The sequence below is a fragment of the Bombus affinis genome, unplaced genomic scaffold, assembly GCF_024516045.1.
Source record: "Bombus affinis isolate iyBomAffi1 unplaced genomic scaffold, iyBomAffi1.2 ctg00000522.1, whole genome shotgun sequence".
NCBI lineage: Eukaryota > Metazoa > Arthropoda > Insecta > Hymenoptera > Apidae > Bombus > Bombus affinis.
The window spans coordinates 29,422-43,673 of record NW_026109163.1 but is presented as its reverse complement, the minus strand read 5'-3'; the positions used below and the strand labels follow the sequence as shown (position 1 = coordinate 43,673).

Below are 14,252 nucleotides of genomic sequence, written 5' to 3'. Positions count from 1 at the left end.
GTACGCTATAACGCGTAACGTTATATTGCATCACTATATCACTTATAACGTTATACTGCATCACTAATTGACGTATAACGTCATATACTTTTATAACGTATAACGTTATATTGCATTACTATATGACGTGTAACGTTATGGAGTATTACGTTACAACCTATAACGTTATACTGCGTCACTATATGACGTATAACGTTATATACTATTACGTTATAAGGTATATCGATATATTGCATCACTATATGAAGTATAACCTTATGTACTATTACGTTATAACGTATAACGCTATATTGCATCACTATATGACGTATAACGATATAGACTATTACGTTATATCCTATAGCGCTATACTGCATCACTATATGACGTATAACGTTATATACTATTATGTTATAAGGTATAACTATATATTCCATCACTGTGTGAAATATAACGTTATATACTTTTAGGTTATAACGCATAACGATATATTGCACCACTATATGACGTATAACTTTATATTGCATCGCTATATCACGTATAACGTTATGGAGTATTACGTTATAACGTATAACGACATAATGCATTACTATGTGACGTATAACGTTATGTGCTATTACGTTATTACCTATTACTTTATACTGCATCACTATATGACGTATAACGTCATATACTGTTATAACGTATAACGTTATATTGCATTTGTTACGTTTCGCTATCCAAATGTTGAAATTTTAAACAATGTAGTAGTCGCTGCCACCAGAAACAGTCTAAGGACTGTTTCAATTAGATATTTCTTGTTAGATTATGTAGCGTTGATTGGAGTTTAGGCCACTGGTCAACAATCTCCACGTTTCGGCTAACCTGCTATGCGCAGGAATACTAGCACGGGAGAGGATTGTTTGGAATAAACAATTATATTATAAATAATTATTAATGGCGGAATTAATGACGAATTATACTAATTAGTGATATTATTTATTATTTTAATTATTAATTAATACTAATAATTTAAAGTTGACTCACCTGACGTTGGCCTCCGCTGATGAACGGGCAGACTGCTGGGTGAGTCCGGTTTTATAAAGATGGACACTTCTATAATATTTTGTTTTAATCTTTATTTAACTTGAACAGTGTAAACAACAGTGCGTCCGGACGTGTTTAACAATTCGAAATACTAACACAAAACTTGAGCCAACTATTGTTTTAATTCTAACTGACTAATAACAATTATTTTATAATTCGAACTGACTAATAACATTTATATCTCGTAATTCTTAAACTCGAACTGGAACGAGCAATTATTCTCTAATCCTAACTTAAATTCTAATTAAATCTACTGAACGAACTGATATCAGACTCACTCAAATTCAATTGAACGACTAACAATTACTCTCCTTATTTTCGCTAAATTCTCCTGAACCAACTAATCACAATTGCTCTATCCTATTTCTTTATTCTAACTGAATTACTCTTCTTTAATTTCGTTAAATTTTCCCGAACGCTAACAATTTCTCTGACTATATTCTAACTGAACCAACTAATGGCAGTTACTCTCTTTTCACAATTACTCTGATTGTTCTAACTGAACCACTAACAATTAATCGCTAACGCTAACGCTAACAATTAATCTGACTCTTCTTTATTTTTCGCTAAATTCTCCCGAACGCTATCAATTACTCTCTCTATTTTATTTTTCGCTAAATTCTCCCGAACGCTAACAATTACTCTCTTACTCTTTTATTCAACTGACCCGCTAACAATTACTCTCTTTTATTCTAACTGGTAACGATTATTCCGATTTGAATTGTGTCGCTACGCTTTTTATAATGACATCCCCAATGGGATGACAGTCACGTAACAGTTCGTTCCGGTGGGAATCGCAATGCTGCAGGTTTCTAGAGTTTCCATGAGAGAACGTGGAGTTTGATGATTACAGGTTATGTTGAGTCATGGACACAAAAGCGTCCGCACCTGTGCGAACTGTGTGAGTGTGTTTTTAGTATTCTGTCTCGTTTCGCATGTTGTTTGTTTCCTTAAACTTGTGAATTTGTTTTAGCGCAAGAGGAGGAAGATATGTGAATGGTACGAGATGACGTGATCGACGTGCGTGTGTGAATATGTGCGAGGGATGATGCTGAAGTGGCGGTTTTCCATCCAAATAGGCACAGTGGCACCTTCGTTGGCGTCGTGTCCTGATGATCATTTGACAATTTGGTTTTATTTGACAATATGAGATATATTTTGCTCCTTGTAGATTTATATGTCCATATTTGCTATATATTAAATCGTGTATATTTTATATTACTTTCTTGTTATTAGGTTATTAGTTGTGTAACTCCAGTTTCTGATCTATGGAAAGTGGTGAAACGTCTTCACGAAATACAATTTCATTCGTTTTCCTCCCTTGCATTGGCACGCTGTGAGTGGTGTCGACTTCCAGATGAGGTTTGTGCATCTTGATTATTATGCATTTAATGATAGATACTTTGTCAGAGGTTCCCATGCGGATTGTCTCGGTGTGTATCTTGTTATGATTTCTTTTATTTAGTTCATCCTGCTTCTTTCGTGTTTTGTTCACTGCATATGATATTTCAGTGCAAGAAGAAGAAGAATTGTAAAGAATCCGTAAGTGGCCCTAGAAGACGCAGTCATCGTGTGAGGTGTTGTCGGCAGGAACGAAGAGTCGAAGTTGTTGAAGAAGTCGTGTGACATTTGTATTGTTTCCGGTTATATACAACGCTATTTCACATATCTATGTATATATATATATTATTATATTATTATATATTATTATACTAAATCTTCAGTTGGTTTAGTTGAATGTTCAGTAATGTAATTTTTACAAGGTGGTTTTATATATTAGATGAGTAGTTGTTCGATATAATAATACGTGTATATATATATACATTTCACAATGTAATTTTCCATTATGTAAAATATATATATGCATATGTATATGTGCGCGTATTGTTATTCTCATTGTTTCTCGGATCGTTAATTGGTTGAATATTCCATAATGTGGATTTCGTATATAATTCTCTAGGTTCGTAGAAATGTAAATCTATATATTTATTTCTTTGCGTTTTAATGGTTTAATAACGTATACATACATATATATATATATATATATATATATATATATATATATATATATATATATATATATATGTATGTATATTGTATGTGTATTGGGAAAAATTCATAATATATATATATATATATATATATATATATATTATGAATTTTTCCCAAAGATACGCGTACGCATGTGTATATCTATATATGTGTGTGTCGCAGAGTAATCTTGTATACAATTTTCACTTTTATTAGAATGCTGATGTAGTGTAGTATATTTTATTTCTTTTATATTTTATTAGATTACCAATTATTCAGATTCACGAAGTAGGTCACACACACAGATATGCATACACGTGTGTGTATATACATGTGTTTTCGCAGAGAAATCTCATACATTTGAATCGCGGCTTGTTTTATTTATTGGTTCATTTAATTACTTCATTTTATTTGTATTTTATATGTCATTGCTGATTGGTTGTAGTGTTTCTTCTTATTGATTCATTTATTTCATTTTGATTGTCTGTCGTATAATTCTTTTTATTTTGATTGGTTAGTTATTAGTTAATTTATTATTATTGGTCGTGTTTAATTATTCATAAGTTATTGGTTCGTGGCGTCACGTGCGGAACGCGGGACGTGACACCTCCGCCCTTGGTGTTCAAATTTCCGAAGGAAATTTGACTGATCGTAGCAGATGTAGTTGCGATTGGTTGTTGGTCCATCCTAACGGGCAACAGCGCGAACTACAATTCCTTACATCAAAAGATTTCTTTGGGGTTATTGTGTCGTGTTAAGATTGACATTTATGCATTGCAGACAAAATATCGCGGGTTGGAGTTTTGTTATTTGTATTTCACACAATCTACAACGCGCTCTTTGAATTTGTGTGCATAAAAACGTGTTGGAGGGTCTTCGTATGGGTCGCGATAGCCTAAGTCTAGATTATCGTACCCGTCTTTTTATTATTTTTTTATTAGAAATATAATTTATTTGTGAGGTATTAAAGTTACTACATACATGCGTTGATTGGTGGTGGATGTCCCTAATATGTGGTGACTTTTGCCAATATCGAATTAATTATCTATCTGTTAATTATTTTTAACTTTATTTTAGTAGGTGACGTGTAATTCAAATAAAATTAATATTATTTATGTATATGTGTTTCATTGCGCGTGCGTAAGGTCTATTCCCTATTCGTGACAATCTAAGATGGCCGTTCATGAATGTCTCTAGTATATGGTGAATTTTATTCATGCGGTTTTGTTATTTATTTGTTAATTATTTGTGACTTTATTTTAGCAGTTGACGTATAATTGAAGTGGGAATAATATTATTCTGTATTTATTTTAGTGTGTATAATTATTGCATGTAGTTCATTGCGCATGCGTGAGAACTGCTTCACGCTCGCGACGGATTTCCAAAATGGATGTTTGTGTACATCTTAAATAAGAGTGTGGTGTTTTGTAAATTTGTTTGATATTGTAATAATTGTTTTGTTACTTAGTTTCAACTCCGTTCTAGTGAAGTGTCAACGTCTAGTTTTGTGTTCGTCGTAATGTGTATGTTTAATTTAACATTGTTTTGTATTTGTTGTAATATGTGTATATATACTGTGTGTTATTTTAATGTAATAGCGTGTGGATTATATCGTTGTCGAAAATATTAATTACTAATAGAATCGTTTCACTGTTTAACTATAAGGTAGTTTATATTTATGTAGCTTTTGTTTAATTGGTTTAATCTAATGCGTGCATAGTGTCACCAGTCACCACTGTGTAATATAACCTTATTTCTTTATACGTAATTTAATATAGTAATGCTGTAATAGCTTAACACAATATGATAATTCCTAATTTTAATCATGTTTGATTATTAATGCTCGGCTAATCTATCTTGATTAATTCCTAGCCTATTTCTATTTTATTAGCTATTTCTATATCTTCCCTATTAATCTGTTGTTACTTAGTAATTATGTGATTTATTATTAGTGATTTATTATTATTTCATATTTGTATAGTATAATTTTTTGAGCTAATCTATGTATTATTGGTTAAAACTTGTTTATTGAATTATTACCGTTTGTAGTTTCTCAAATCCTATTCCTTCGATGCTGCGTTACCGTGTGTAAGGCATCATCCGGTTTTCATTATATTCAAAATACTTACTACAGATACCTTTATTTATCCTATATTTGTGAGTATAAACATATCATTTAGTTAATTAATTCAATATGCACGTAGTGCATTGTGTGAGCGACCGCTATTGTGCATTACAAATCTGTTTCTATATGTGAGGTATAATAATAATCGTGTAATGTAAGTCGAGACTAATTCATGTATTATAGATTAGAACTTGCACACTATATTATTACTGTTCATAGTTACTTCGTCTTTATTCTCCAAGTCTACACGCTACGTCGCTCACGCAAGACACCTACCCGACGTAATTTGCAATCTTGTTGTAAGTTTTAATAGTATTATTTCTTTTCATATATGTCAAGGCAATTGAGGCCAGTTCTTGCATTCGTTTCAGCTGGCAGTCGTATTCTATGTTCTACGGAGTGGATCCATAATTTATCTCTGCGGAATTCCTGCATGTACACTTCCTTCTACAATGATTAATTGTGGACTAGGTACTTTTTACTTTCACTGCCTTTAATTATGTTATTGAATTAACATGTTTTATAGAACGCAAATAGTAATCTTTCTTTTGTTTTTAGGTTTCCACTATCTGCACTATTCGACAAGCAGTGTCGCACTTACTTTGGTTTAACCACGATATTGTTATAATCGTTTAGTACTATTATATTTTGTATTAAGGTAATTGAGGTTAATTCTTCCATTTGTTTCAGATGGCTGTCATACGTTATGTTTTACGAATATGGGCTTATGGCCTGTCTTTGCATATACACTTCCTTTTACAATAGTTAATTGTTCACAAGGTACTTTTCACTTTCACCGTTTTAATCACTTTATTGAATTAATACATTTTATATTTGAGTAATGTTTAGAAAGTACATAGTAATTTCCTTTTCTTTTTAGGTTTCCATTATCCGCATTATTCGACGAGCAGCACTACACTACATACTACTGTATTGTGTTACCTTCTGAAAACGTTTCGTTTATTGTTTATTTCGGTTATGCGCTAATTTTAACTTATTTAAGTGCACTGTTCGCGGAATCCCTTTCACTTCAATCATGACGTTTTGGTTTTCTAAAATTTCTAACACTCTATGCGGTCCCGAATATTGGTCGGAAAATTTTCCTCTTCTGGGTTCCTTTAATAGATATACTAGATCTCCTATTTTGAAATTTTGCGGGTTGATTCGTCTGTCATAGTATTCTTTTGACTTTAATTTGGATTTTATCAGATTTTCTCTTGCCATTTGTTGAACGGTGACGATTTTATCGAACAGGTCTCTGAGATACTCTGCATATGTTGGTTCCATATTCTCCTCGGTTATCATCTCGCCAGTAGGTTCTCTGGCTAAGTGCCCAAAGACTAGTTCGTGTGGGGAGAATTTTGTTCCTTCGTGTACGGAGGTATTGTAGGAGAACATGGCTAATTCCACCCATTCGTCCCAGTTTCTGGAATTTTCGATGTACAGGTTGAGGTATTCAGTTAATACGTGGTGAGATCTTTCGATGGAGCCGTTGCTTTGTGGATGGTATGCTGACGTGGTATACCTTTTTATGCGAAATCTTTTTGCTACCTTTTTCATCAGCGAGGATGTAAAATTTGCTCCCTGATCAGTAAGGATAGCCCTCGGTGAACCGAATCGGCAAATGAATTGTTTTACGAAAACGTCAGCTATCTCGGCCGAAGAGATTCCTGCCATCGGGATCCCGATTGAATATTTTGCCAGTAAGTCTTGGATAGTTAATATGTATTTATTTCCCTTTTGTGTCTGTGGTAATGGACCGACGATATCCATACTAATTTTATCGAACGCTTTACCTGGTGTGTCTGTGAGCACCATGGGTTGCCTTGTTTTTATTCTGGTTAACTTTTTCAATTGGCATTCTTTGCATGTTCTCACGTATTCCTGGATTTCTTTCTTCATGGTTTTCCAATAGTAGTATTGTCGTACTCTTTGGTAAGTTTTTGTTACTCTCTTATGTCCTGCTACAGGTGATTCGTGCTTTTCTCGTATTATATTGCTTCGCGCTTCCACCGGTGGGATAATTATTTCCCTGGTACAGATGGTAATAGCTATGGTTTCTCCCATGAATACTTCTTTCAGTTTCCTGATTGTATATCGCCAAGGTATTTCTTCCAGGTTTGTTTTGCTGATGCTAAAGGACGTTAATTGGTTTTCTTTTACCACATCCAGTAAAGATTTCAATGAGTTCAATATATTTTCTGGCGTTATTGGAGAGTTTCGATCTTCCTTTACGGGTAGGGACACGATGTATTTTCCGGAATCTTGATTCAATATTACTCTTCCCAACATTAAATCTCTATAATACGGCAGTTTTCCTGCTTCCTTCATTTCTAAGGCCCCTTTATCTATCGGAGTGCCATGTATATCGACGAATATTATTCTATGGTCGTTTACTCTCGTAATCGAGTCTCGCGTTTCCAAGATTCTTAGCTCTGAAAGTACCGCAGGCATTGCGTCCTTTCCTTGTTGCTGAATTGGTTCGGAAATTGTTATAGGGGGTTCTTCTTCATTCGTTTTATCGATGTCGGTTATCTCTTGAGTGATTGTTTCCTCGTCTGTGTTTACGTCGATTTCGGCTAATGCGTGGTCAAAATGTTTTGTGGGTGTTTCTTCTATGGTGACGTGTTTTCGAATGGAAATTTTTTCTTGTTTTCCTGGTCTATTGTGTTGCGATAGTTCGCGTGGTTTAACTTCAAACGTGGGGGAGTCTTCGGTTAGTGTGTCTAGTTCAAATCTCTTGGGTGCGGGATATCGACTCGGTGAATCTTCCTCTCTTTTCCTGATTGGCAAACAAACCTCAGGGGGGTTTCTAGATAAGGCGTCTGCATTCGCGTTTGCCTTACCTTCTTTGTGTATAATGTCGAATTCGAAATCCGCCAATTTTAGTTTCCACTTCCAAATTCTTGAAGTAGGATCTTTGATAGAATGCATCCACACCAGAGGTTTATGATCGGTTATAATGGTGAATTTTCTCCCGTACAAATACGGTCGGAAGTGCATTGCGCTGTAAACCATCGCTAGGCATTCCTTTTCTATCGTGGAATAATTTTGTTCGGCGGGGTTCAATAATCTTGAGGCGTATGCGATCGGTAGGTCTTTTCCGATAGGTCCTTGGCTTAGTACGCCGCCCACGGCATATCCAGATGCGTCTGTCGTGAGATTGAATGGTTGAGAGAAGTCCGGGTACTGCAAAATGGGTTCTGTTATAAGGGCTGTTTTCAAGGTGTTGAATGCATCTTCTTGGTTTTCCGTCCACTTGAACGCAACGTCCTTTTTTAGTAATTGCGTCAATGGTTTCGCAACCTTGGAGAAATTGGGTATGAACCTTCGGTAATATCCAGCTAATCCCAAAAATTGTTTAACATTTTTTGATTTCCTTGGCCGTGGAAAATTTGAAACTGCCTCGATTTTCTTTGGGTCAGGTTTAACTCCATTCTCACTGATTACATGTCCCAAATATTTTACTTCGTGCCGTAAGAATTCGCACTTGTCCGGTTGCAGTTGCAATTTAGCTCTCCGCAATCTGTCCATAAGTCGATTAAATTTAATCTCATGTTCGTGAATGGATGTGGAATAAATTACTATATCATCCAGATAAACGAACAGCTCTATTCCTTGCAACCCTGACAGTATCGAATTCATCAACCGCTGGAACGTTGCTGGTGCATTTTTCAGTCCGAAAGGCATTCGTTTGAACTGAAAATGACCATATGGCGTCGAGAATGCAGTTTTGTGGGCATCTTTCGCTGACATACGGATTTGGTGGAACCCAGATGCTAGATCGAACGTGGAAAAGTATTTCGCACTTCCCAATTGGTCCAATATTTCAGTGATATTGGGTAGTGGATAGGCATCGCCTATTGTTTTGTCATTTAATTTCCTGTAATCAATAACCATTCTCCATCGTTTATTACCTTGAGAGTCCGGTTTCTTCGGCACGATCCATAATGGGGAGTTATACGGAGATGTCGATGATTCCACAACGTCCGTTTCTAGTAGTTCTTGAATCTGGCGGTTTATTTCTTCCCGATGTACGGGAGGATACCGGTATTGTTTAACATTGATCGGTATCTCATCTGTGGTAGCAATTTCGTGTTGTAAAACGTCTGTTCCTTCTAGTGTCTCCCCTGGGAGATGAAATCTATCTTGATTCTTCCGTATTAGCGCTTCGACGTTCCTCTTTTCTTCTTCATTTAAATGCTCTAGTCGCAATAATTCCATTATTTTGTCGAACCTATTTCCCTCAGATGCTGAAACGGCGTTGCACGTAGTATGAGAGGGCGGAGTAGGAGTTGCAAATTTTTTTATTACTATTGTGGGTACGGTAAATTCGTAATCCCTCGAGGTGGTATTAATTATTCTTAAATAACCACGTCCCTTATGGTTTTTCACGACCGCATTTCCGAAATAGACTCCCTTAATCGGTTCGATTTTGGGGATGAATCCCTCAATTTCCTCCGGATTTGCGATATTTATGGTACAGGGTACCGAACTTCGTTTCGGCACAATTATCTTTTCTTTTGTATCAAACGGGATGTAGATATCCCCCCATTTGATATGTTTTTGCCCGTAATCCAAACGGGCTCTGTATTTTGCAAAAAATTCGGAACCTAAGATTCCGTCTTGATTGATCAGCAGGGAATCATCAACTACATGGAAAGTAACGGGGTGGCCCGCAACCTGTATTATTGTCTGCCCTAGGGTGACCAGGCTCGTTGCCGTAATTCCTCGAACTTCAATTATCTCTTGCTCGTTGATGATCGCTGACTCGGGTAAGGCAGGTTTCTTGATAATGTTAATTTCTGATCCGGAGTCTAGCAGTAGGTTCGCCTTCGTTTTCAAATCCGGGGAGACTATTCTCGCGGTAGGAGTATTTGAGGTTTCTTTTATTTCTATTGAAACCATCCGGAAAGGTCGACGTCCGAATCTGAGTCCAACACCCGGTGATACTTGTTTGCTTTCTTGTAACCCTCTTTCTTCGTTGATCGTTGGTTCTCCAGATTTCTTAACTGTTCTTGAGCACGACTGGATGATGGTTTTACCGGAATGTTCGTCGGTTTTACGGGAGTCGTTTGTCGCGTTCGGTTGACTACCGTGAGATCCGGTCTTCTCGTCGTAGCTTGTTCTCTTGAGCGGTTTATGGCGTTGCTCCTTCGAGGTTCGCTCCCTCCCCTCGAAGGATTCGTCTCGTTTCCCGACTGCCCTGACGCGTAAGGCACAATTATTCCAGCGTCCACCCTTGCTTTGAATTTGTAGCAGTCTCTTACTAGATGCCCAGGCTTCTTACAGTAGTTACACATTATAAAATTTTGTCTAGGGACGTTCGGATGATTTTGCGCCGGCGGCACGAATCTTCGATCCTGGCGGTTATTTCCGTTGATATCGCGATTGTTGTTGTCGTTGTTAGGGCGAGAGGCGTTCCAGTTAAGACTGTTTGGGTTCCCTAGTCGTTGACATCGCGATCTGATATTTATTTGTTTCAGTTCTCTCGTAGCTCTCACGGCTTGGCAAAACGCGTCGTCTAGGGATTGATATCCGGCTAATTTTACCCGCATAAATACCTCGTTTGGGAGTCCTTTAACGAAGGCTTCTGTCGTGTCCCAATCTATAGTGTCTTGGACATCCGCGGACACGGTATCAAATCCGCATCTTTCCTCGTCCATTATTGCTAGCCTGAGATTTTTGATGCGATCTATGTAATCTAAGATCTCTTCCCCCGGTCGTTGAAACACCGTCGCTAGTTCACCTCTGTATTCGTTAATTGTTTTTCCCGGACCGAACATATTTTTTAACCTATTTCCGAAATCGTTCAGGGTTAATACTACACCGTCCTCTACGGCGAGAAACGCGTGTCCGCGTAGTTTGTTCATCAATAATTTTACTAGGTAGGGTTCTTGACTTCTTGGCACCATACTTCGAGCTCGTTCGCATACCCTTCAAAATTGAAATACCGGTGGTCGATGGCCGTCGAACACTGGCACTGACTCGATCGCGTCTTTGAGTTTAATTGGTTGAAAATTATCATTAATGGGTCTTATTCCTCGCGGAATTAACGGCGTCGATGTGGGAATTTCGGTATCTCTCGATTCCCTACTTGCATGCAGGTCTTCTTCCACTCTGCTTAGACTTGCATTAATGTCGGTTAGTACGCGAAAATTCTCGTCCCACGCTTTCAATTTTTCCGACAACAACGTAATCGTGTCCTCGTTTAGTGAGTCTCGTGCGACCGCCATGTTTTTTTTCCTTTCTTTTTGTATATGTTTATGTGTATGTTTCAGTTAATAAATTGAAAAAACTTTAAACCTATGAGCGTATGTTATTGTTTATACCAACTGTAATCCTCCGTGGAGCGTATCCCACCGCTGCCACCAAAATTTTTATCTATATATATATATATTGTTACGTTTCGCTATCGAAATTTTGAAATTTTAAACAATGTAGTAGTCGCTGCCACCAGAAACAGTCTAAGGACTGTTTCAATTAGATATTTCTTGTTAGATTATGTAGCGTTGATCGGAGTTTAGGCCACTGGTCAACAATCTCCACGTTTCGGCTAACCTGCTATGCGCAGGAATACTAGCACGGGAGAGGATTGTTTGGAATAAACAATTATATTATAAATAATTATTACAGGCGGAATTAATGACGAATTATACTAATCATTGATATTATTTATTATTTTAATTATTAATTATTAATAATAATTAAAGTTGACTCACCTGACGTTGGTCTCCGCTGATGAACGGGCAGGCCGCTGGGGTGATTCCGGTTTTACAAAGATCGACACTTCTATAATTTTTCGTTTTAATCTTTATTTAATTTGAACAGTGTAAACAACAGTGTGTCCGGACGTGTTTAACAATTCGAAATTCTAACACAAAAACTTGAGCCAACTATTGTTTTAATTCTAACTGACTAATAACAATTATTTTATAATTCGAACTGACTAATAACATTTATATCTCGTAATTCTTAAACTCGAACTGGAACGAACAATTATTCTCTAATCCTAACTTAAATTCTAATTAAATCAACTGAACGAACTGATATCAGACTCACTCAAATTCAATTGAACGACTAACAATTTCTCTCCTTATTTTCGCTAAATTCTCCTGAACCAACTAATCACAATTGCTCTATCCTATTTCTTTATTCTAACTGAATTACTCTTCTTTAATTTCGTTAAATTTTCCCGAACGCTAACAATTTCTCTGACTATATTCTAACTGAACCAACTAATGGCAGTTACTCTCTTTTGACAATTACTCTGATTGTTCTAACTGAACCACTAACAATTAATCGCTAACGCTAACGCTAACAATTAATCTGACTCTTCTTTATTTTTCGCTAAATTCTCCCGAACCGCTAACAATTACTCTCTTCTATTCCTTTATTCAACTGACCCGCTAACAATTACTCTCTTTTATTCTAACTGGTAACGATTACTCCGTTTTATTCTAACTGGTAACGATTACTCCGTTTTATTCTAACTGGTAACGATTACTCCGTTTTATTCTAACTGGTAACGATTACTCCGTTTTATTCTAACTGGTAACGATTACTCCGTTTTATTCTAACTGGTAACGATTACTCCCTTTTATTCTAACTGGTAACGATTACTCCGTTTTATTCTAACTGGTAACGATTACTCCCTTTTATTCTAACTGGTAACGATTACTCCGATTTGAATTGTGTCGCTACGCTTTTTATAATGACATCCCCAATGGGATGGCAGTCACGTGACAGTTCGTTCCGGTGGGAATCGCAATGTTGCAGGTTTTTAGAGTTTCCATGAGAGAACGTGGAGTTTGATGATTACAGGTTATGTTGAGTCATGGACACAAAAGCGTCCGCACCTGTGCGAACTGTGTGAGTGTGTTTTTAGTATTCTGTCTCGTTTCGCATGTTGTTTGTTTCCTTAAACTTGTGAATTTGTTTTAGCGCAAGAGGAGGAAGATATGTGAATGGTACGAGATGACGTGATCGACGTGCGTTTGTGAATATGTGCGAGGGATGATGCTGAAGTGGCGGTTTTCCATCCAAATAGGCACAGTGGCACCTTCGTTGGCGTCGTGTCCTGATGATCATTTGACAATTTGGTTTTATTTGACAATATGAGATATATTTTGCTCCTTGTAGATTTATATGTCCATATTTGCTATATATTAAATCGTGTATATTTTATATTACTTTCTTGTTATTAGGTTATTAGTTGTGTAACTCCAGTTTCTGATCTATGGAAAGTGGTGAAACGTCTTCACGAAATACAATTTCATTCGTTTTCCTCCCTTGCATTGGCACGCTGTGAGTGGTGTCGACTTCCAGATGAGGTTTGTGCATCTTGATTATTATGCATTTAATGATAGATACTTTGTCAGAGGTTCCCATGCGGATTGTCTCGGTGTGTATCTTGTTATGATTTCTTTTATTTAGTTCATCCTGCTTCTTTCGTGTTTTATTCACTGCATATGATATTTCAGTGCAAGAAGAAGAAGAATTGTAAAGAATCCGTAAGTGGCCCTAGAAGACGCAGTCATCGTGTGAGGTGTTGTCGGCAGGAACGAAGAGTCGAAGTTGTTGAAGAAGTCGTGTGACATTTGTATTGTTTCCGGTTATATACAACGCTATTTCACATATCTATGTATATATATATATTATTATATTATTATATATTATTATACTAAATCTTCAGTTGGTTTAGTTGAATGTTCAGTAATGTAATTTTTACAAGGTGGTTTTGAATATTAGATGAGTAGTTGTTCGATATAATAATACGTGTATATATATATATACATTTCACAATGTAATTTTCCATTATGTAAAATATATATATGCATATGTATATGTGCGCGTATTGTTATTCTCATTGTTTCTCGGATCGTTAATTGGTTGAATATTCCATAATGTGGATTTCGTATATAATTCTCTAGGTTCGTAGAAATGTAAATCTATATATTTATTTCTTTGCGTTTTAATGGTTTAATAACGTATACACACACACACATATATATATATATATATATATATA

At 36.3% G+C, this 14,252-nt stretch overlaps 1 protein-coding gene across 5 annotated transcripts; it reads left to right on the top strand.

Annotated features, from left to right (window-relative positions):
- Positions 1 to 1,978: 1,978 nt before the first annotated feature.
- LOC126928090 (uncharacterized) lies at positions 1,979 to 13,235 on the top strand. 5 transcript variants are annotated; one of them, XM_050743982.1, is made up of 7 exons: positions 4,247 to 4,494; positions 5,441 to 5,520; positions 5,593 to 5,692; positions 5,912 to 6,001; positions 6,102 to 6,151; positions 13,046 to 13,091; positions 13,166 to 13,203. In XM_050743982.1, the coding sequence occupies exons 1-7, from the start codon at positions 4,443 to 4,445 to the stop codon at positions 13,186 to 13,188; spliced, it is 441 nt and encodes a 146-aa protein (XP_050599939.1). In that variant the 5' UTR covers positions 4,247 to 4,442; the 3' UTR covers positions 13,189 to 13,203. The 5 variants fall into 5 exon arrangements, 2 of the variants coding, with proteins under 2 accessions (XP_050599939.1, XP_050599941.1); XM_050743984.1 differs by lacking the exon at positions 5,441 to 5,520 and having other exon boundaries at positions 13,046 to 13,093; positions 13,166 to 13,235; XR_007716271.1 differs by lacking the exons at positions 4,247 to 4,494; positions 5,441 to 5,520; positions 13,046 to 13,091; positions 13,166 to 13,203 and adding exons at positions 1,979 to 2,427; positions 2,578 to 2,738 and having other exon boundaries at positions 5,780 to 6,001; positions 6,102 to 7,167.
- The last annotated feature ends 1,017 nt before the right edge of the window (positions 13,236 to 14,252 follow it).